The 23,404-nt window shown below is 43.4% G+C and overlaps 1 protein-coding gene across 1 annotated transcript in view; it reads left to right on the forward strand.

The window, feature by feature from the left end:
* Positions 1-20,706: 20,706 nt before the first annotated feature.
* The window catches only part of MSANTD1 (Myb/SANT DNA binding domain containing 1), a 39,126-nt gene continuing 36,428 nt past the window's right edge, over positions 20,707-23,404 (forward strand). Inside the window, exon 1 of the mRNA XM_038136674.1 lies at positions 20,707-20,770. Within this exon, the coding sequence (XP_037992602.1) occupies positions 20,761-20,770 (10 nt within the window). The 5' untranslated portion in view covers positions 20,707-20,760. The remainder of the gene's footprint in view (positions 20,771-23,404) is intronic.

The following is a 23,404-nucleotide window of genomic DNA, read 5'->3' on the forward strand; positions in this document are numbered from 1 at the left end:
AAGCCAGTGAAAAAAAATACATTGAATTAAGCAGACAGAGCAGCTGGGTGAAAAACATTAGCTGTGACAGACTCCCATTCCTCAAATGCCTCTTGCCAGCCTTAGAGCAAGTATTTGCGTTACCTGTTTCAAGACAAGCTCTAGAGCTGCTGCACTCAGTTCTAGCCTCGCACAGATTCACTGGTAATAACTTCATCTGTTTTAACCTCTCTTGGAGATTTGTTGTAGTGTATATACCTCCTGTAATGTGTCCCAAGTGTAAAGAAGGGCACATTTCTCTGTGACCTGAAGGGGTTGTAGCTTAAGGGTCTCCCTAGTGTGGGAGCACACTGCAGTAAGAGCTTCAGTTCAGACATTTCACTGCAGCACAGTTTCCTCTCTTCTTCCTAGACATTGTTTCCACACCCTCATTTCTTTGGGAATGAACTCATACTCAAAATCACTCCTGTCTGCTTTTAGTGACACGAGCCACAAGGTGTGCCATAGGGGTAGCAACAGCAGAACAGTGGCCATTAAGGGATTCTGATGTTGGATTTAAAGGAAATAAAAATACTGCTTGTCCTTTGAGACTGACTCTATGCAAGATTTTATTTCACAGAGTGTTTTTAACTTGCTGTAAACAGAAAGCTAATTCTGAAAAACAGGCTGTTCATTTTTTCATTGAGATCAGGGTAGAAATGTGTTTGGTCTTTAGACATACATTTGTTGTCCTGGCTAAACAAAGCAGACAGCATCTTTAATATGCTTTGCAGTAAAAGTGGCTTCTTTGCAGCCTTACAAGATGAGAGGTAAGGCATGACTGGGAGCATACTTGAGACAGATTAATATTTAAAACTTCAGTTACAATTCAGTTGTCAAAGAAACTCCATTACTGAATCTATAATGTGGCCCTCCCCTAAGAACACTGTATGTCAGCCAACTTGTTACAAATAGCTTTTGGACCAGCTACCCACTGGCCCATTAAATAAAGTTTGCTTTGTGTTTCATTTCATCCTGCCCCCTCCCTTGCACTGAGTGCAAGAGTGAGGAGTTGCAAACTACAACTTACTGTAAACCTGTTCTTATTTGTGGGATTCAAAGTATTTTCTTTACTATTTATGTTGTTTTCCAGTTGCAATTGAATGTGAGTTTATTTAAATCTTCTCTGAAGTGTATACTCAGATGTCATTTCTTGCCTGAAGCACCCAGTAAATGACTGTGTGTTACTTTTGCTTTGGTAGGAATGCCTTCTTAGCACCAAGACATTGCTTGTTTTTTTACACCAGCAGCATTCCAAAAGCACTGAGTAATGACTGGGCAGATCTTGGTCAAATGAAGGGAGGAACAAGTGGAACTTTTGGGTTAAAAGTAGTTTGTTGATATCTAGTAGATTTGCCTTAAGAGCATTCTGTCTTGCCATTCTCCTTTTTCAGTGGCTGTTACCTATATAGCAGGAAAGGAGGTTGTGTCAAAAGACTGCAAAGACAGTTCTCCAAGAGCAGCAGACCTGGTTTGTCTTTGGATTTAGTGGAGCTGTCAGGGCTGAGCATTTATGCTTCCACAATAAAAGAAATTTTAGGGTATAGCGAGCAATAAATAATAGCAATAAGCAGTTTAATTAAATTCAGTGTTTCAGGATCTTACCCAGTGGTTGAAAAGGGTGGGAGAAGATGGGGAACTAATTGAGTACCATTCATTGTGTAAATCAGACTTTTTCCATGTACAATCCCAACTAAACTTTCTGCTAAAGGTAGAAATCAACTGAGGGACAATGGTAGGTGCTTTGCTCTTAAAACAGTTTTGATTATAAGGACACAATTGCTGAAAGTTACAAGAGGGAAAAATACTTTGCTAGTTTTTAAGTAGTTTAGTGTTTTAAAATGAAAACAAGCTGCTGTAAAAACTAGAGTAAGCAATGTAGCAAAATTTGGGGGAAATTAATGATGTGAATTTAACCTAATACAAAGATTTTGGATGAACTCATTGTGCATGCTACCTAAGTATCCATTTAAAAATCTTGAGAATCCCACAGTCATACCCAGGAGAGCTTCTACGGTGTATCTTGATCAAGTTTTTAGCTGCATTCAGGTAACTGGGTATAAATGCTGCAGAGCATTTGTGAAGCATGTGCTGCTTTAGTCATGTGCATTTTGTGTGAGCTTATCATTCCCATCAGTCCGTGTGTACACACCATCGAGTTGGATAAACTTGACAAGGATAAGGTAATGCACCCTGTGGTGGGATATATTTTGAGGGCAATGATGAGCAAAAGCTTGGAGCCCCAACCTGAAAAGCAATTGTACTCAAGGGAAAAGAAAAGCATATAATTTTAGATGTATGTTTAAGTTTAAAAAAAAAATTGCTGAAAATACTGCACATTGAAACTAAAAGAGAAAATAAAATGCAACTATTACTGTAAGTGATTTTTCTCTGGTTATTTAAAAAAGAAGGGCTTGATGCATTCTTACTAGAGTTTTTCCTCAGTATCTCTTCTTTCCAGCAACTATCAAATACTGAGTATTATTAAAATACGCAAGAATATTTGAACTCTCTGCAAATGTAGCTCTGCTGCACAATCACAGTGCTGTTTGCAATTAACCAAGAGCTAACACGGCTGAGCTTATAATTGTATCTAACAGTCATGCTTGCCAAAACTTCTCTGGGATCCTAGATGAGATCAGAAAAGGCAAAATTCAAGTGTACAGCTGTATTTGTGAATGAGAGTGTATTTATCCACAGCAGTCCTGGGGAGGGATAATGTTACACAGGAGAAGCAATGGTTTAACTTGCCGAAGCTTGGTTTCCCAGCTGTTGGGCTTGCATCTTAAAAGAAATTTCTGGGTGGTCCTGCTGCTGAACACTGGAGGATCTCTTGCAGTACTCAACGGCTCACAGACATCTTGTTTTGATTAACTTTGCAGCACTTGGCCGTTCCCTGGAAACTCTGGCATAAAGTTTGAAGTAGTAGCTTAATGTAGAAAGCACGTGCTGGTTTTGTCCTGAGTCAAAGTAGCTCCTTTTGCATCTTGTTCCGTGTCGGCGTTGGCGGCGACTGCTCCGCCGCTGTGTCACCTTTTAGTGTAGCCGTGGAGCTGAGGGACAGAGCTGGGCTGTGGTAAGTGCCTTTGTCTGCAGAGCTGGAGACTTGTTTGAGTCATAAAGTCTTCATCTTTTTGTCACTCAGACAAGAAAAAAACATTTAATTTCTGGAAATATTACCCCTAAAGATGAATTGCCAGGCACAGGCGGATGAAGCATTGCACTTAGTAGACAAGCACTTTTTAATTTGCTAGAACTTTTTTGCTTTCCCCGCTGCCTTTCCTGTCCTGTATAGGTATATTTGTGCTTTTTTTCCTGCTTTTTAGGCAGTGCAGCTGTAAAGAGAATTGCAGCCATCATTTGGGAATTGGCAGGGCTCCACCCCAGTTACAAGACAAAAGGCTTTGATTGCCTGTAGAATTAAACATAATTATACCATAAGTTTTGCATAACTGTTTGAAGAGATGAAAAGATTTGTAACTTGTAGGTTTGTTAAAAAGTTGGAAGTAGGAACATGAAAAAGTTCATACAGTTTATATAGAATGTTATCTTCGGAGTGAGCCAAGCCTTCTGCTCTTCTATTGCAGCCATAATTCCACCTTAATTTTGTTTCTGATCTTTCCCATGGTGTACACATCCAAATACGGCAGAGCAGTCCCTTACCCCAGGTGCTGCTTTCTTATCCTTCAAGCTGCAAACGTCATGGGTAGATTTTGATCAAGTGCAACCTTATTGTTTTATCTCATTATTTACATTTTGGAGTTCTTTCAGCCAGGCTGCAGTGTTTGGGCTCCAAGCAAAATGCATCCCTGAGGGCTGGGTTTGACCATGCACCAGATGCCCTCAGAGCTGTGAGCCAGATTAAGTCAGACCATTTAAATACAAGGTTTTTGCTAATCTAGCTCATCTTAAATTACATGCACTGTAAAACTTCAAGTCAGTGTTGAAATAACATCTCCAAATTAGAATCTAAGTCTTTTCCACCCCTTTCTTCCCCTGAGGAAGAGTCACTAAATGTGTTTTCATCCCTGTCTTGCTGTTAAATGGCTCTAGGATTGAAGCATCTGTCTCGCCCAATGGAAAGGCAAGCGTAAAGCTTGCTCACTTAACTTTTCTTGGTGTGTCTTGTTAATGTTGACATTTCAAATATCATCTCTGGCATTTGATTTAACATCTATGAAAATAACACAATTCATTGTTTAACTTTTATTTCAGGCAAGTTTGGGCAGATACTCTTAATTACACTTTGTTCATAGTAATTTTTCTTTGCCTTCTCAACGGCCTCAAACTGCCACTGTTCTAAATGAACACTGGATGCTGCAGATCTGGGAGGTATTTTTAAGTGCTTTCCAGGCTTCTGATCCGTCCATCTCTTGGTAATGTGGCTTAAGCTCATTCCTTCTCCTGTCTTCTTTCCTCTGCCTGGGCTGCCAGAGTAAATATTTCACCTGTTGAATGCTTTAAAATAAAAGTTGTATGTCATCAATAGATTGGTATGTGACTAACAGAGGATAAGGCTGGGTGATCCAAAGTACCTGGAGTTTATTAATTAATTGGGAGTCCTGAAGAAGTGAATCTTTGGAAGGGGGCCAAATAAACCTGCAACTTTTTTTGCTGCTTAATGTAGCAATCTAAGAATATTGTCCAGATGTTTATCTTCATGAGTAGCAAAATTGAATGCTTTCACAAATGCTTCAATCTGTACTTCTGCTGCTTTACTGCTTTTGTGGTTGTCTTGGGGATGGTTCTGTCTGTGCTCACTGAAGCTACATATTTATATACTGCAGTTATTTAAATGTGAGCTTGTGGATAATACCTGTTCCCATTGCAGTGTGATCTGAAAATATTACAATGTGATCTGGCAGCTGGGAAACTTGCAGGCAGCACTAACAGTAATAGTGAAAGGACCTGCTGCTTCAGAAAACATTATCTGGGACCAAGTCACATTCTCAGTGGTAAACAGAGGCTTGTATTATGCTGACAGGTTAATTTTCCAACTCTCCCACTGGCCTACTGTGGGGTTTGAGAGTATCCCTGTGTGGGAAAGATACAGCAGACCTGGTCTGATTCGAGTTGTCTCAGATGACAGGATGAAGCAAATCTATGCTTCTTAGATCCATAAAAATCCAAACTGCACATTATACCTTTGAAAGTAGTGATGAATCCAGGGGTGGTGATGGAGTGTTGTAAGAAGTCACATTGAGCTATCGTGTTACACGTGAAAAGATTGCTGCCCCGTGGGTCCTGGGGAAAGCACGAGGTGCTCCGTTTGTTGCAGTCAGACTCAGAGTGCCCAAAGTTCTTTTGTGTTTTTGCTGATGGGTTAAATATCGTCAAAGTGGTTATTAATTATTAACTTAGTGAGGTCTGCCTCTCCTTTGTCTGTGCTGCTTTTGTTCTCAGTTTGACTGCATTAACTCTGGATGAAATATAAATGCCAGTCCCAAACTAACAATGATTAAACTGTATTATTCTGTGTAGCTTAATTACATGAAAAAAAGTCAGGACAGGAGATCAAATTTATTATTTTATGTGTACTCAGTCATGTTTATTTGCTATAAAATCTCATGTAGACAGGATCACTTTAGAAGCTGAGTAGCATAAACAAGAATTTAGCCCTAAATTACATATTTAAGAAGAGATTTTCAAAGCCTGTCATGAGATGGGCATTAATTCAAAAGAAAATAATTAGAAGTTAACATTTTAGCAGGGCCCAAAAAGGGGTAGTGATGAGGGTTGTCTGACATGTTTTTTTCCCTTGTGCTTTTCTGCTCTAAAGCTCCAGGATCTGATGCAGGAAGAAAGGATAGGGTTTGTGCAGCAGCCTGGTGTGTGCTTTTTGTGAGTAAAGGACCTTTTGTCTGTTGAGGGCCAGTTTTGGACAGGGAAACGTATCCATGTTTGTTAAAAAAAAATTCCCATCCACCAGCAGTTGCATGGTTCATTGCTGCCTGTTGCAGGTCATTTTTCTCTATGCAAATACGTATGCGTGCAAATATATGATATATCATGGCTTGGATGTATCATATATTATTGTATATCACAATCCAGGCAGTTTGTGGACCTTGAAGAGGCCTCCTTGGAGACCAAACAGCTGTGGTGCACCCAAGGACAGAGAAGCATTTATGACACTTTTAAGGACATTGCAGGACAGTGCCGGGATGGTCCCTCCTGGGAAAGGGAAGTTTCATGTAATGTGATAGCAAGATCCAGCCCAGGGACCAAGGAATGGTAGGAAACAGCACCTTCTCATTCTTCACCTTCAATGGCTTTGCCCACTTCACCATATTATGACTGAAAATGTTGAAGGTTCCTGTTATTAAAGGTGTGGGAGCATTTTTTATGTTGCTCCCAGCTTTTGTGCTTAGCTTTCTCTTGCACTATGGGTGTTTATAGAGCAGCAAGGGGAAGAAACCCATTTTCAGTAAGCTGTGATAGTAAGTTTGAATTAGGAGTGGGTCTTGGGTCTTCAAAGAGACAGGAGCAGTTGTTGTAAAGCTGTTTATTGCATGAATACATCAGCCTCGAAGGCAAAGAGTTCAGAGTATTAAAGTCTGTGCTAAAAGCTTTTGGCCATAGATGTTCCCAGCAGCAGCAGCAGAAGCTACTGCCACCTTTTTTGCACCCCAGTATAGGGGGATTTTATTCATAAATCATCCAATCAGCTACAAACACGATTCTAAAACATTCTTCCTACTCCGCTCCGAGCTTAATTCTAATGTGTGAAAGTAGTGTCAGTTCTTACACAAAATTTACCCATATAGCTCTATCTGTTCACACAAATAGTTCTCTCTGTCTATCTAGAAATGCAAGCAATGTTCTGCTGTGTTTTCGTTATGTCTGGAGCTAAGTTAGTTTTGTGAAAGGTATCACTACTGAACTTTAAACTAGGCTTTAGGGCTTTTTACTAGCTAACACAGTCTCTTAAGGCACTTAAGATATATTTCTACCTACTTAAAAGTAAAACTTACCCTCTTACTTTAATGTATTATATTATTATTTTATATTATATTAATATAATACATTATAATATGAATATGTGCTTTAATAGATTTCAGTTCCTCTAAAGGTTCCAATTCAATCCCTGCATTCCTTTCTCTCTCTGAGGGACTCACAGAGGCTTCTATTTCATGCATTCCAACATGAGTTGAAAGAAGGTTGCAGAACTTGAAACTGCTTCTTAGTAGTGTTCTTTTTCCTTCAACTTAGACCTTGAGTGCTCCTTTATATTTGATTATAAAATGAATAAATACTTTATTTTTTCTTTGAACTACAATTTTCCCTGTAAATTACTATTCCAGAGTCAGCCAGAACTGTCTTTCTTCTTTTTATACAGATGCCTTTCATCCACTTGAGGAAAGCAAATATGCTTTTTTTTCTTCTCCTGAAAATCAAAAATACTAAAAGTTTTTCTCCTTTTTGTAGTTACAGTTGCATCTCCTCATATTGCTGCATTTTTCTCTAGTGAGAGTCTGATGATTTGAATTTTCACAGGTAATATTCTCGCCTTATTTGGTTTCTTGATCACATTCAAGAAAGTTTCTTCTTTGAAAAGATGTTCCTTTTAAGTTACACAGTTTTGAAGTACCAGTGTTCATTGCCACATTAAGGCTTATCAGACACTGGTTTCCCAGATCCCCCTGCTGGGGGACAGAAGTGATGCTTGTTTCCAGTCCTCAGGAACCTCCCCTGATGGCCACTGCCTGTGTGACATCAGCCAGATTCCCCAGCCCCATGGATGCACCCCACCCCATCCTGTGCACTCGTGCGCGCCTCTCTTGTCCAAATGTTCCCCAATTTCATTCTCTCCACTGAGGGTGAGCCTTTGTGGCTCCAGACCTTCCCTTGGGTGGAACGGGGATTCCTGGATCCTCCACCAAATTTGGTGCTCCTGGACACGAGCTTTGTTTTTCATTTTCCTTGCAAAAACATGCTTTGATTATGCTTTCAGTACTTAAGAAGAATGCTGAAGCCAGGCTTTTCTCCCACAGCCCAGCGGAGTGCAGGCACAGCCCCCAGCCCCACGGGCCTCCATCCCTGCAGGTCTGCTCCACGCTGGGGCTCCTGCCAGCTGCCTTTGAGGGAGAGCCTGTCAGGGACTGCTGGTGACAGATTAAAACCTGAATTCACAGCCAGGTGCTGAAGTGGCCTCTTCCTGAGGTAAAGGCTTTTGCAGCTTTTCCAGTTAGCTTTGAGCACTCCTGCCTTTCCCACTCGCACGGTTTAGCTTTGACTTTCTTCTCCTTATCTGTCACTAGAGAGTAATTGCCCCTTTCATAAGGACCTTGCTTTAACCTTGAACAGCAGTTCCCGTGGCACCTGATGTGCATTATGAACTATATATACTGATGAAAGAGTGAGGAACAGTCCTAATGTCTTCCTTGATGTTTTCTTTTTAAATCTGTTTCGAGGAACCCATTCAGATGGGACATGAAAGCTCCCCCATTATTATAACATTCCTCATGAAATATTTTTGTTTTGAAAAAAGACATATTTAGAATAGTAGGGTAAAAGAATAGTCTTATCAGGCTGAAGCTGCAATATCCAAGCTGTTTCCAGTTGCTCTTATCTGTACTTTCATCTGATTCTACACCTCAAATGGGCATTTCATTATTAAATGCATACAGAGCCTTTCATTCTGGGGGATACTCCTGTACACACTTCAATGGGGATTTTTGCAGTATGTGGTACCTTACAAGCGAAAGGTAGATGTTTTATGACAATACTCTGACAGGGAGTGCTGCAACAGGATTCTGTGCTGAAGAGGGAGAGCTCTCCTTTCAGGACATGGTTGAGGAGGCTCAAGACCAAATCACAGTATGAGTGAGGCTGGAAGGGACCACAGTGGGGATCTGGTCCCACCTGCCTGCTGAAGCAGGGTCATCCCAGAGCACATGGCCCAGGATTGTGTCCAGATGGTTTGGAACATCTCGAGTGAAGGAGACCCCACTCTCTCTGTGCAGTCTGTTCTAGTGCTCAGACCAGTAAAGAAGATTTTCCCTCATATTCAGGTGGAACCTTCTGTGCATCAGTTTCTGCTCATTGCCTCTTGTCCTGTTGCTTGGCACCACTGATTAGAGTCTGATCCATCCTCTTGACACCCTCCCTGCAGATACTGGCAGACATTGGTGGGGTCCCCTCTGAGTTTGAGGCTGAACAGGCTCAGCTCAGCTCCCTCAGCCTTTCCTTACAAGAGAGACTCTCCAGAGCCTTCATCATCTTTGTCACTGGACCCACTCCAGGATCTCCATGTCTCTTGTCCCAAGGAGCCCAGAACTGGACATAGCACTCCAGATGTGTCTCACCAGGGCTGAGCAGAGGGGCAGGGTCACCTCCCCTGACCTGCTGGCACTGCTCCCCCTAACTCACCCCAGGACTCCATTGGCCTTCTTAGCCACAAGGACACACTGCTGGCCCATGGACAGCTTGTGTCCACCAGCACCCCCAGGCCCTTCTCTGCAGAGCTGCCCTCCAGCAGGTCAGCCCCCAGCCTGGGCTGCTCCATGGGGCTGTTCCTCCCCAGGTGCAGGACCCTGCATCTGCCCTTGCTGAATTTCAGAAGGTTCCTCTCTGCCCATCTCTCCAGCCTACTGAGCTCCTCCTGAAGGGCTGCACAGCTCCCTGGGGTACTGGCCACTCCTCCCAGCTTTGTGTTGGCAGGGAACTTGCAGAGGAGGCATCTGTTCCTTCATCCAGGTCATTGATAAACAAGTTAAACAACACAGGGCCCAGTATAGCACCCCAGGAGACACCACTGGTGACAGGTCTCCAGCTGGACCCTGTGCCACTGATCACAGCCCTCTGGGATCTGCCACTCAGCCAGTTCTCAATGCACCTCACTGCCCACAACTCCTGAGTTTGCCCACGAGGATGTCATGAGACACGGTGCCGAAAGCCCTGCTGGAGTCAAGGTAGACAAAATCCACTTTTTCTTAAGGTAGACAAAATCTCCCCTCAGCCATCCAGGCAGTTGTTCCTTTGTAGAAGGCAGTCAGGTGGTCAAGGCTGATTTACCTTTAGTGAATCCATGCTGGCTGCTGATCTTGTCTCCCATGTGGATCTGTGGCCTGCACTTGCAGGAATAAAACTGAGTTGTTGCTCTGGAGCAGGTGCTTTTTGTGCTTGCACCCAGTGGCAGACATGAGCTGTTGTATCTATGTGTGGATACAACCAGAAATTCAGAATTGCTTTGTGAGTGGAGGGCACAGTGAAGGCTCCTAGGCTTTCTGCCTCAGCTGGACTTGTAGGAAAAGAAATGGGTGCAGAAACAGAGCTTTATCCAGCTTACAAGAGTAAAGCTGCAGAACTGCCAGACATGCAGGAAAAGGAAAAGCAAGAAAAAGAGTAGATGGGTTGTTAAGGGTAATGAGCAATGCACATTTTCTAGCAGGATTAGGAGGGGAACAGGAATAGACTTGCCAAGCTAAGGGTAAATCCTATTTTTGAAAAATGAAGGGAAAAATCCTTTAATGAGTTTTGATAGGAAAATTGACAAGTATTAACAAGAATCAGGAAAAGTAGCAGTTAAATGGCCAAGCTATGCAAGATGTTCACAAATCTTCAAGATGAACTCAGCAGTGATTAAAGGGAATAAAAACTTGAGCAAAAATGCTGGAGAGTACCTGAACTTGGTGTTAGCTCACTAATGCCTGTGATTCTTGCTGATGGTGTTTGTACAAGTATAAACTGGGCAGATGGGAGCCCGGTGATCCCTGCAGTGCTGCCCTTCTTACAGAATCAAGGGCAGGATGAGAAGTCCCAGTGAGGAGCAGGGTGTGTGAGTTCTGCCCCAGCATTGCACTGGTGCAGTTGTTTGATGGAGCAAGGGTACAGTAAACTTTCTTCTGCCTAGAATATCACAGGTGGATTCTCCTGTCCATCCCCCACAGCCTGCAGGGACTGTGGGGAACTTCTGGCAAGGAAGGGAGAATGCAAGCAAAGGAAATTTGTGAGGTAGCTCAAAGACATAATGGAAAGTGCTTTGAGTAGTGCTCCTGTTTGTGCAAAGGCAAGACACAAAGACATCAAGCAAGTAAAATGCAATAAAATGAATAAAGTCAGAGAAGAGACTCAGGTGGTGGCTTGGAGAATCAGACTGTTCAGGTAGGAGTAGTGCAAAGCAGCAGAAATGCTCAGTGAAGAGCCCAGCAGTGCCATGTGCTCAGGGAAAGCAGCACTGCTGCCGTCAGGACAGAGGGCAGGGATGCAGAGATGGACATGTGGGGTCCAGGGACTTCCTCTGCCTCTGTGAGAGAAGAGAAGCTTGCAGGAAGCTGAGTGAAGATGGAATGACAGTGTGACTGTTGTGTGGTCAGGACACAATAAGTGGCATACAGGGTGTTTTGGAATTCCAGCATGCTGGGATTACAGGTCATGCCAAAAATACAGCACCGCTTAACACACACGAAAGTAGAAACCCACCTATATTGAACTGTGGCCAAATTGTTCCAGCAATACATAGCCAGACAAAACAGATTATAATAATTCATAGAGTAGTGAAAGCAGCATCATGGATTCAGTAGTTTCTCCAGGCTGAAAGTTCCTTTAGTCACCTCCTGCGTGATGCAATAGCTGCACTTGATTAGCAAAATATAAATGTGGAGGGAAGGAAGCAGCACAGGAAAACAGCTACAGCCCCTGTCTTTGGAGGGCACAGGGGTGAAGGTAGCAGCAGAGAATGGGGTTTTATGCAAGTTCTCCAGGGAAGGCAGTGCTTTCCCATGAAAAGCCTTCTTGACCTGAGGCCAAAGACTTCAACAAAGAAGAGACTTCTGCTCCTGATACTACCTTTTTTTTTCCTCTCTCTTTTCTTCCCTGAAGAAAAAGAGGACTGGTGAGTGATCTAAGATTAAAGGTGCAGTGTTGCAATTTTGGGGCATTATGTCAGTTGTGAGAGATCAGACTGTGAATTAGGGGGGAAAAAAGTCAATTCAGAGGCATTACTAGAAACCCCTTTATTAGAAAACCCAGACATAATCTTTGATAAACCCATGAATATTTGCCAAGCAGAAGAAATTCCCTAGTGCATATGAAAGCTTAAGAGACAGCAGGCAGTGCTCTGAGCGTGATGAAAAATTAAAACCTTTACAAGAGAGAGACCTGGGGTAGTATGTCCTGCAGAGCTAAAACGCTGATCCCCAGGGAGCTGCAACGCAAGCCAAGCAGCAGCCCAGTTCTGGGGGAGAAAAAGAGGTAAAATCTGCCACAGATTGAGTAGTTTTGCTGCAGGTGTACAGCGTGGGCCAGGAGAGGAGGGCTGACAGGGAGGCCTCCTTGCAGGGGGAGCTGATGCTGCTGCAGCAGGAGATCATCAGCCTGAAAGGAAAATTGGGCTCTTGTGGAGTTGGCTGCTGTGTGCAAGCCAGTGTGAAGTTAGCAATACTGAAAGGGATTCACAGTCAGGAGACAGGAAATAGATGAAATTCAGGGTTAGAGCTGTACATTTATCCCTGCAGAGGGAAGGTGGCAACAAGCACACATAACAAAGGGGGAAAGTTACAGTTTGCTTGCTAGGATGTTAAAAGCCTGTGCCATCCTCCTGAATCCATGGGGGAAAATTATTGCTGTGTCTGAGGAGTCTGAGGAGCAAGGCGATTGTTTAGCAAGGTGACATAAAGTATCCAGAGAACTCAGTTTTTTAGCTCTGGTTCTGAGAAAAGGATCAGCCTTAGCTAAACCGACCTTTTAGTGGTCAGTTCACAGGTAAACACTTCATACTGTCAGCTCAGGCACTGGAATTACTGTCCAGTACTCCTTGGAGACACACGCCCTGTGGATGATGCTGTGTGTGACAGCAGTGTCCCAGCCTTCCACTCCAGGCTCTGGGATGGTCACAAAGGGAAGACAGATGCGAACAAGTCCATGGCCAAATCCAAGCTCTGCCCACCTGTTCCTACAGCTGTACCTGCTTGCTGTCAGCAGCACAAACCCTAGGAACACCCAGAGCCTGCCCTGGTTTGCTTCCCTGCTGGGCTGCAGCTCTGGGAAGGCTTTCACAGTCTTTCACACAGGGAAAATCTACCAGGAGCCCAAGGTGGGTGATGAGGGGTGGAGAGGACAGCAGCTGCCTTTCATCGTGGTGCTGTGCTGGCTGGATTGTGTCCAGGCAGTTTGTTAGCACTGCCTACAGGTACCACTACCCCTACCCCCAGTTACCCACTAGTAAATCTTCTCTGAAGCACTCATATGAGTTACTTAAATCTTTTCTGCTGCTTTTATTTAGCTTGGTTTGGGTTGCCAAGCAGCTTATTACACTTTGCACTGAACCCAGAGCAGCTGTGCAAGGCGACCCTCAGGCCATGCATCCAGCTCTGGGATGGAAGGCACCAGCCACTGGTGAGTTTGAAAAGGGTTCTGAAATGGTTTGTGAAACCCCCCATCATGTCCTGGTCACCAGTGGGCTGCTCCTGCTGAGCCCAGCCTTTGGCTGTGGCTGGGATGATCTCCAGCCAGCTGCAGCGTGGTCAAGCCCAGAGCTACAGCACTCTGGTGTGGGGGGAACTCTGCCTCTAGCTTCAGTCAGCACTTCCAAGTCCTGTTAAACCTGAATAACCACAATCCAGGACTCTTGCTTCAAATACATTGAGTGAAAATGAGGGTTCCCAAAGCTCTAGTGAAGTAAATTTGTCTCTTCAGGATACTGCTTACGCATCAGGATTTTGTTTTACCTTTATGAAAGAAATGGATGTATGGATTATAGTTGACAGTGTTAGTGTCTACTCTTAATTTTTATACTTTCACACTGACTACTGCAGATGCTTAAAGGTTTGTGTGAAGGGTGTATTTACAGCTGAGCACTCCCAGGACTCTCACAGGGAGGTTTCAGAATGCAAACTTCTCAACCCTCCCATATTCCAACAGCCAGTGACTGCCAGGTCCCATCTGCATTAAAAGTCACATTTGTTTTAAGTTAAACTTTGAAATCCTTAGTTAAACTAAAGTTAAACTTTGAAATCTATTTAATTACACTGGTGTAAAACCATTTGTGGATGCTCCTCTGTGCTTTAATTGAAATCTGATTTGCAGAGTTTTTTCTTTTGGAAAAGCTGAACCTGTTTAAGAGTATCCACATGGGTTTGCAATTGGTTTCAATAAATAGAATTAAAACCAGGTTTTGCTTAAATTGCTGCAAGTTTTAATGCTAACAGGGCCTCTGCAAAACTGAAAATCCCCCAATTATTCTGGAGCATTTCTCTCCTCTGTGCGACTGAACGTTTTCATGTGTTTTCATGGGCCCAGTGTGGAGGTTCTCCAGTATCCAACCTTTTCCTGAAACAAGCAACCTACTTTGAGTTTAGCAGCCTCTCCCCTGCCCCTGACTGGCTCTTGTGCTTCCAATCAGGCTCAGAGGAAACATTTAAACACGCAGCCCCTTTGCTCAGCCTCCCTGGCTCTGCTCAGAGCAGGAATCAGCCATGCAACTCAGCCCAGGTAAGGCCACACTTCACCATCCCCATTGCAGCCACATTACATTTAACGGGTTTTTCCCCTCTGAGTGCCCCGATTTACTCTTTGCCCTCTCGCTGCACAAAGAGAGGGGGAGAGTAAAGCCCTCCCGTGCCCCAGGAAGGCAAAGGCACGGAGAGAGCCACTTGCTCACAGCTGCGGCTTCACCTGGTGCAGCTCCCAGCAGCAGCTTTCCTGGAGGAGAGCTGAGGGCTGGGGTGGGAGAGGCCGGGGATGGGATAGGAAAGCTGCCAGGTGCTCTTGAGCCAGCCCAGCTCCTTACCCCACACTGGGCATGTGGCAGCTGCCCTGCCCACCCTGTGTGATGCAGGGCCAGGGCTGCCACCCACGGACGAGCAGATCCTTTGAAAATCCAGGGGAGCACGCACCTCCTAAAAACCTCCTCTCTTCCATTTCCACACGCTGGTAAATTACCCTGATGCCCGAGTGTAATCTCCTGGCTGCCCATGAATTACTCAACGTGGCATGCTGGATCCTTAGCTGCAGGACAGTTTTTCCAGTTGTTTGTTTTGAAAGCTCTTAAGAGCAATATACTATCAGCTGAGGTTTCTAATTAACTCTGAATAGCTAGTCTGCTGCCACTCAAGTATAATTCTCATTAGCATCTCGGCTAACAAGCTGCAGTGTTTGCCCTCCTAATTAGCTTCTAGTTAGAAGTCTTTCCCTGCGCTAAGATGTGCTGCTGTTAATTGCAGTTCCAATTGCTTTTCCAGCGAACTCCTGAGAGGCTGCTCAGGCTCTGGTTTGCGGAGCCTGACCGGGATCAGAGGCTGGGATACTCACAGCCACAGCTCCTGTGCTCTCCTCTGGGTGTGTGTCTGTTCCACACCTTGTGCAGGGAGAAGGGGGGACAGAGCCGCAGCTTGTAAAAGGAATCGGGAAGTGTTTTGCCTTTTGAACAGGTGGTAGAACTCGAAATGAGTCTGCTTAAAGCAGAGTGCAATTTTCCCAGCTAATACTGTATAAATGGCTTTCCAGGGTGTTTTTCCCCCCTGCAGCTGTCCATACAATGGCTAGCTTTTTGCGCTCTGGGTTTCTAAGGGTTCCCGAGCCCCCCACAGAACGCCCCGCCGCCGCTGCCCTCACAAGCCAGTGCGTTTGTCTGTGCCCGGACACAGAGTTCGTCAGGTCGGCCCTTCCTCCTGGGCTGCTGGCTCGGGATGGTATTTCTGAGGAATGCTCTCAGCACGGTTTCATGGATGCCTGCGAGCCGGGTTAACCCCTTAGTCCCCACTCACAGTGGTGTCAGTGGGCTGGAAGCGTGCCCCCCTTAGAGCTGTGTCCCTGCAGGGCAGGGGACCGGGCTCAGGGGAGCAGGGGCAGGGCCGGGGGATCCCACTGGAGCTTGCAGAGGAGAAATGGGAGTCTTGAGTTGCACCTGAAGCTGTCAAGTGCTTGCTCTGTGGAAGCAAATCCATTCTACTTCCACATATCTTCTGTGGAAGTAAATCCATTCTGTGGAATCCATCCATTCTTTTCTAATCACACATTTACTTCTCAAAGTGGGGAACATATTGCTCAGCTTGGGGAGATTTACTGTTCACTGCAGACATGCCCAGAGCCCACCTGTTACCACCCCCTACACTGAAACCCACTTTTTGCTGAGCCTTCTGCAATGGGTTTTACACATCCTGTGCTTCCTGCTGCTCTGTGTAGGATGAGAGGCCGGCACTGAAACTAAATATTGAATTTTACCATGGGGTGCCTGGATCCTTCTACCTTGGTAACTTTTTCCTTCTTTTTTTCAAAACTGAAAATGTTTGATGTTCCCAAGACAAAGTTGGAAGGTTAAGGTGAGTCCTTGTCTTGGTGGAATGACTGTAATCCTGTGAAACTTTATCATGCTGTGACTGGATGCTCTAGAGAACCCCTGCGTGCAAGCAGAGTCCCCTGAAGCAACATGCAGGTGTAAGGATGTGCCCCATCAGTCCAATTGTGGTATCCAATTATCTTCTAGAAAGAGAGAAACTCTGGTAATGAATGTGCTTATGGTTCATAACTTCTAAAAAATTTAATTTAAGTATGGACTACTCACACTAATAGCAATAGATTTAATTAGTCATAGGTCTTTCAAATCTGCTTTAGAAAACACGTGAGAGGTAACTGGGCAAGTTGAAAGGGTGAGAGTGTGTTTTCACAATGTTGCATGTCTGGTGCCATTCATATCAAGTCTAATATTCTGGTGCCAAATGATTAATTATAATTTTTTCAGCTGTAAAAAAAAATCAGAATTTAAAACATAGTGCTTGAGAAGCTGAATTTCTTGATTTGACTTCCTATATCCAATTAATGTGTTGGAAAGTGGGAGTAACGATGGTGAGCAAATCTCAGTGTTTGAATCTATTTCAGTTATGTATCAAAGAGACATATTTAAATGAGCTGCTTAACCTCTGTTATCTGTAAAACTGGCTTCCAAATCACAAATATGTCATTTACTGTGCTGTACTTTAGTTACAGATGGCACTATAAAGTGAAGCACATGATATGATAGGAGTCCTTTTAGAAGCTTTAAAGTAAAACTTGAGTTTGGATTTAGGGAACGAAAAGAAATATTTCCCATCTGTAGAGTAAGTAATAAATACAGATAAAGACAAGGGATCAAAGGTAACAGAAAAAAGAATTCAGAACAAATTTTTTTTTGGTAAAGCAGATAAAGGTGTAAAGCATTAAAGTTTCTAGATGTACCATCTATGTCCAGCTACTGAGGGGCTTTACTTTTAGGGGAAAAAACCCCAAACCAATCAAAAGAACCCTTCCAGATCAAAATTGTGCAGATGCTACCACCATGTTAGGGTGAGCTGTCAGACATGGATTTGTATGTCATGCATATTTTATCCATTTGTGATAATAAAGTAATTCCTTCTTGTAGTAATGTCCACTTTATGAGGACTTTGATGCTCTTAATTTCTGTGAGAAAAACCACCAGAGACCATGAGAGCCTGGGTTGTAGCACCTACTGCTCTTGTAAATTGCTGAACAGAGAAAGCCAAGTGTGGAAGGCATCTCATGATCTCTGTCCTCTTTTACATGGCTTGCCCTAAGTATTTTTGTCAGCAAACCAGTTTGTAGTGCTGGCTTATTGCCAGATTTGTCACATAAACAGTTTTTCTTGATGTGATTATAAGCTAAATTGGTGTCATGATCTTTTTTCTTAAGGCAAGCCATAAATTAAATTGTGGGATAGAAAAATGGTGACAAAGTACCATTTATGCTGACAGCATAGAAAGAATAATGTTGAAACAACTCATAAACACACTGATTGAATAGCTCCCTCTACCTTGACTCCATTTGGTTCAGAAAATGTTCATGAGGTTGTTGGAGTCTGGAAATGGAGAGGATCTTATAATCCTAATAGTTCTTTCTTCTAACAAGGCTGATCCAGGCTGTTCCTTACAGCAGAGCAGCCTTTCCGCAGAGATCGTTAGAGAGGGCATCCCCTTAATTATTTATACTACACATACCAGGTGTGCTGATTATGAAATTTCCCTTGAGGCTCCAGAAGGAAATGAAATCCTAATAAATGCATGAGATAGTGGAACAATGCTAGAATCTCCTGGATGAAAATCAGTCATCTGTGTCAGTGATCCTCCTCACAGTGGTTTTTAGGAAGCATTACAAAAGCTAATCTTCTTAGGCTTGTCATCCAAACTATCCTGGAGGTGTGAAGAAACTGCCCTTCCATGGAACTTCAGTTCTCTGGTGGGAAACAAAGGGAAAAAAGGCTGGAGGAATACATTTCTTGTCTTGGGGAGGTGTGGGGGTGGCAGTGTTGAGGCTGATGTTGACTGTGTTTGTAATTGGTATCATTGCACAGTGATGACTGAAACACGGTCATGAAACTGTCTGGAAAACTCTCCATCAGAATGCTGGCTGGGAAAATATGAGGACTCTGTTTTGGAAATATGGGCTGCCCTTGCCTTGGCACATGGAGCAATTTAATTTGGAGGAGAGACTGGTGTTTGTTTGAGATGCTTGTTATCCGGAGAGATCAGTGAAGTCCAAGGGAAGAAAGGGCCTTCCTTTCTCTGCAGAGGTGAATGGAGAAACACCAAAGACACTGAACTGAGGATCAGAAAAGGAGAAAGACCTTGATGTGAGAGACAACAGAGAAGGCAACACAGGGGCGTGAGATAACATAAAATTGTTCTATGGTTCTGTGATTTAATGTAATGGGGAAAAGACAATGCTGATTTTAACCCAGAGCAATGTGCAATGAGCATGCCAGACTCAGTTCTCTTGTCCCTGTGCCAACAATACAATTTTTAAGAGGTGGAATAGGTAAATATATGAATGATTATATGAATTTTGCTGTTCCAAGGAGCAGCTAAAAGGGTAAGATACTTGTAGAGAACACGTAGCTGGTGAGAAAACTTTATAATATGAGCTTGAAGAAGCATGTATCATCTTCCATCAAAAGGGTTGAGGAGGACTCTGAAAAGCTGGTGGTGTTCAGTAGAAGAGCGGAATGATGTTAGGAGTGCAAAGACATCTTTCACAAAGTGGAGGTTGTGTTTGTACAGAGAAAATAGAAAAGAGCATACAGGCAAGTTAAATAAGGCAAGTTAAACAAGGCAGGTAAAATCAAGTTTGAGGAGCAACTTGCAAAACTCATAGAAACAATGAGAAAACCCCTTCAAACACATGAAGGGTAGGGAGCCTGTCCATCAGCAGGCTTGATAGGCAATTGCAGGGTAATAAGAACACTCAAAATACACAGGGCTGCTACAGCAAGGCTAAATAAATCTTTGCTTTGCTGTTCATTATAAAACATCTCAGGGAACTCTCTTTTCTGGAGAATTTTGGTATTTGAAAGCATTTAAAAGTGTGTTTTAAACTGAAGTGTCAGCAGAACAGATTTAGAACAATTGGATAAATGCGTAATACTATTGATAAAAATAGGTGGTAGCCATGGTAGCCACCCAAGAGTCCCAAATGTGGAGTTTTTAAATTAATGGTTTCCTTTGATATGAACTAAATAATTGATGTGGCAAGTGAAGGTGGCAAATGCAACTGATGTTTAAAGGGCTGGCTGCACTGGTAAATCGAGTCTGCCTTGGTCAAATTTATGGAAAATAAAATGAAGACCTGTAAATATGACATACTGAGTCAATGTAAAAATGAATTTTGTAGAAGGAAGCTGTCACATATCTGTGTATTTTGAAGCCCAGCAGCCCTTGTGCAGAGATGATTCAGCTCATAAGGCATAGCTGAACTTCCAAGGTCCCCTAGCAATAGTCATCAAACCCCCTGAACAGTCAAGATATAAAAGGGAACGTGTTCCAGTAGTTTTGAACTGGTCATGGCTCTAATTAGGTAAAGGTAAAACAGAGGGTGGGGATTGAGCCATCCTTTTCCAAATTGCAGGACATCACCGGGGGTGATGAGTCTCTGTTGGTTTCTCTATTGTTAAATTACCTACTAAAGCTCTAGGGGAAAAGGAGAACTGACAAACTCACCAGTAAGAAATTTTCAAGGTAGGTTAAAATTAAAACTGGCTGTGAATATTCTCCATTTTCTCACCCAATCTAGACATCTGCAAAGTAATGCAGAAAGGGAAAAGAAGCATACACAGGCATCCACAGAGATGTCACCATTCAGGAAAATATCTTGTTGTCGTTGTGAGTAGTTCTTGGAAGGTACCAGCTCAATCCTTAGGAGTGATCAGGAGGAAAATAGGATGTAAAAGACTTCAAAGAAGACATAAAATAAAACAAAAAAAAGGTTTGTGTGTAAATCCATGATGCACCCAAGTGTTGCACAGTGATAACTGTGTTTGGAATAGAGGAGAAGTAGAAATAGGACATATGAGAGCTGCAAGAATGGTCACAGGCTCAGAAGGGTTTCTCTGCCAAGAGATTTAAACACAGGTTGGAAAGGACCCTGTGATCACCGTGTCCAGACTCTCCTCCGGCTGGCACCATGGCACTCGGCTTTTTTGTGTGTTTCATGTGTTTCTCAAATGCTGCCAGAGAACTGTCTGGTCCCTGAATGCACAGAGCTTGTTCAGCTCTGCCTACATGTCAGTAGACAGCTGTCCTACTCTTGTTACACCACCTATTGTGCCTTCCCCCTTGTTCAGCAGTGTCACTCATCCTGAAAACTGAGCTAGATTCTAAAACAATTTTTTTTTGGTTGCATCTGAATTATCCATCATATCCACTGAAAAGCTGCCCGATTTTCCCTTCCTCGTCTCTTTTATGTTTGTGAAAATCCTTTTTCATTTTTATTTTGACATCAGGGAAAGGAAATTTTTGAATTTTGGCATCTGTGAGACATATGGGGAGAGGTAAGCATGTAAAGTGTCGGATGTCTCTGCTGTTTCCCATAGCCCTCATTAAAGGAAGGAAGGTACAGAGGAATTTTTTGCTGGTACTGTTCAGAGAAATGGTTGAGATAATCATTGGGAGAGAAGAGTTCATGGTTGTTTCTGTTGCAGAATAGTTAGGCTGACAAAATCCCCCACATAACCACGGTTAAAGGAATTCTTCCCTTTTGTTATATCAGTTTTCCTTACTTCATCTGAGAAACAATTCCACACCAGTGAACCCCCTTTTTTCCCATACTGAAAATCAAGTCTGAGCAATAATGAATCAGTCTTAAGAGGAGCACTACCTCATTGTAGCCAGATCCAATTTTATTGAGGATGTCTGTTTTAAGTGGGCCAAAATTATTTATATTATCCATATAGATAAAAAAAAAAAAATATTCCTTCATTTTCATTGCTTCGTGCATGTTGTTTTCTTGCTTGTAAAGTTCTTGAAATGCATCACAAATCAGTGGAAGATGCCTTCAGTGATCCACATAACCATTTTAGATCTATCCTATTACAATACATCCTTGAGACTCTGAGAGTCAGGGGAGCTATTGGGAAGGCTCTGGGCACTCTCTGGTTGTGTCAGAAGAAAAAAGGTGAGCTGCTGCCCTGGTCTATGGAAAAGACATTTGCAAATCTGGTGCTGCTTCTTGTTTGAAGCATGCAGGTTTATCTTGGTTAGTGCCAGGCCCAGAAAAGGCATGAATTTAGATCAAATCAAGTAATATTTAGGATTTGATGCATTTGTTCCAGAGGCCACACTGGTCTCCTGATGTACCACTCTTTCTGTCTAGAGACATAGCTTAAATCTGAGTAGAAGCTGTCTTTTTAGCATTCATTGGGAGTTTCTGCTTCTTAGGGCTACTGAGTGCTGTACCAACCCAATCCTAGCTTATGTAGAGCATCTTTGGTGACTGACCTGGACAGAAGTGGGAACTAGAGGGGATATTTTTTCAGATTTTGGCTGTATTTTGCAGCCACAGAAGCAACTGTGTCATTGACACAGCTCTGCAGTGAATGTCCTTCTCACTAGAACATCTGCTCAGGAGCTGGGCTGAAGGGTTGGAAGGGGGTGCAGGCTGGCAGGAAGGACAGGCTGCTGAGGGCTGCAGGAGAGCTCCCCAGTGCTCTGTGGGATCTTTGGATTTTCCTCACATGGTCTTTGCTTCCTTCCACGGTTTCGGAGAATGATGGTGGTCAGTCTGAGAAAACCAACGCTGCCAAATCGTGGGGAGTTAAATCAATGTTGAGCTCCAGTGCCAAGCGGGAAAATTCTCAACTGGGATGTGAAAGAGGAGGGATGCAGGGCAATGGGAGCTCGCTTGCCTCTGAGTAAGGGGGTGGTGGTGGTGCCAGCCTTGGGTTTGGGTGGCAGCCCATGCTGGGAGAGGGGCACAGCAGGCACAAGGCTTTCCTCACAGCGGGGTTCAGAGGAAGGTGACAGTGTGTGCTGCAGGGTTTTCTGCAGTCTGGATTCTCTTTCTTTGTGGTGCAGAACACACACTGACAGATAATACAGCAACTGCTGTGGATATCAGGCAAGCTCTGCTCTGCACCTTGGTGTTCTGTGGGGAAAAAAAAAGCCTGAGCCCAGATATCCCCTGTGGGGTGTGGATCCCTCCTGTGAAATGCACGTGAGAAATCCTTCCCAACAGGCAGAGGGTACAGCTCATTCAAGCTGAGCATATTTAGAGTACTAAAAGTACTTTTTGTATCTACTAGTTACAAAAGCGTAACCCAACCCTGATTTAGGGCTCATAACACTGCACTCTGTATTGGCATATGGTATAATTAATATTTGGATATTTGATTAAATAACGTGATAGTGCAAGGAAGGTTGGCTGGCACTGCTTTCTAAAAGACCAAAAGCAATATCAAACTTTCTAAGGCTCCCACACCACTGCAAATGCTGAAAAATTAACTGCAGCAAGCCACTGGAGACACAACAGTGTGGTATTTCTTCTGTAGCCATCAGGTGCTTGGCTGGATGGATCATAAGCTGTGTCTATCCTTATGTTAAGACCTAGCAAAATGCAGGATTCCCTCTTCTTTTTCCTTAGAATAATAAAAAAAAAAAGGACTTCCAAAGAATTTAATCTCTATGCAACCGTGTACTTTTTCCTAACACAAGTGTCCCCAACACTTTGTGATGCTCTAGATACAGGATATGAAATTCCAGCAGCAGGTGTGCTCAGAGCTGCGGGGGTCCAGTGAGGAGGTTGTGTTCCTTGGCACAGATTTTTTAATTATCACATTGCCAAGGTGAGTGGGAAATTCTGTCTAAAAATCATCAGCGTGGAATGACAGAGAGTTTTACCTCTCACTTTCTTAGTCTGTAGGAGGAAGTTGAGGGCACTTGCTGTTCACTTTTAATGCTGCTGGATAAATTAATGACTGTGTCACTGAGATGGGTCTGAAATCTAAATCAAAGTCTTGTGTCAGATTTTATTTCTGAATGGGCCTGAAACAAATTCTGGAGATCTTGTACGTATCTACCTACAAAACTATCTTGCTAAATATCTGAAATTAATTGCAAATATTTCCATTTTCTCAGCTTATTCATCTATCCCTATTTAGAGGGATACCTCGTCTGTTTTGTCAAAAAGT

The sequence above is a fragment of the Motacilla alba genome, chromosome 4, assembly GCF_015832195.1.
Source record: "Motacilla alba alba isolate MOTALB_02 chromosome 4, Motacilla_alba_V1.0_pri, whole genome shotgun sequence".
Classification (NCBI taxonomy): domain Eukaryota; kingdom Metazoa; phylum Chordata; class Aves; order Passeriformes; family Motacillidae; genus Motacilla; species Motacilla alba.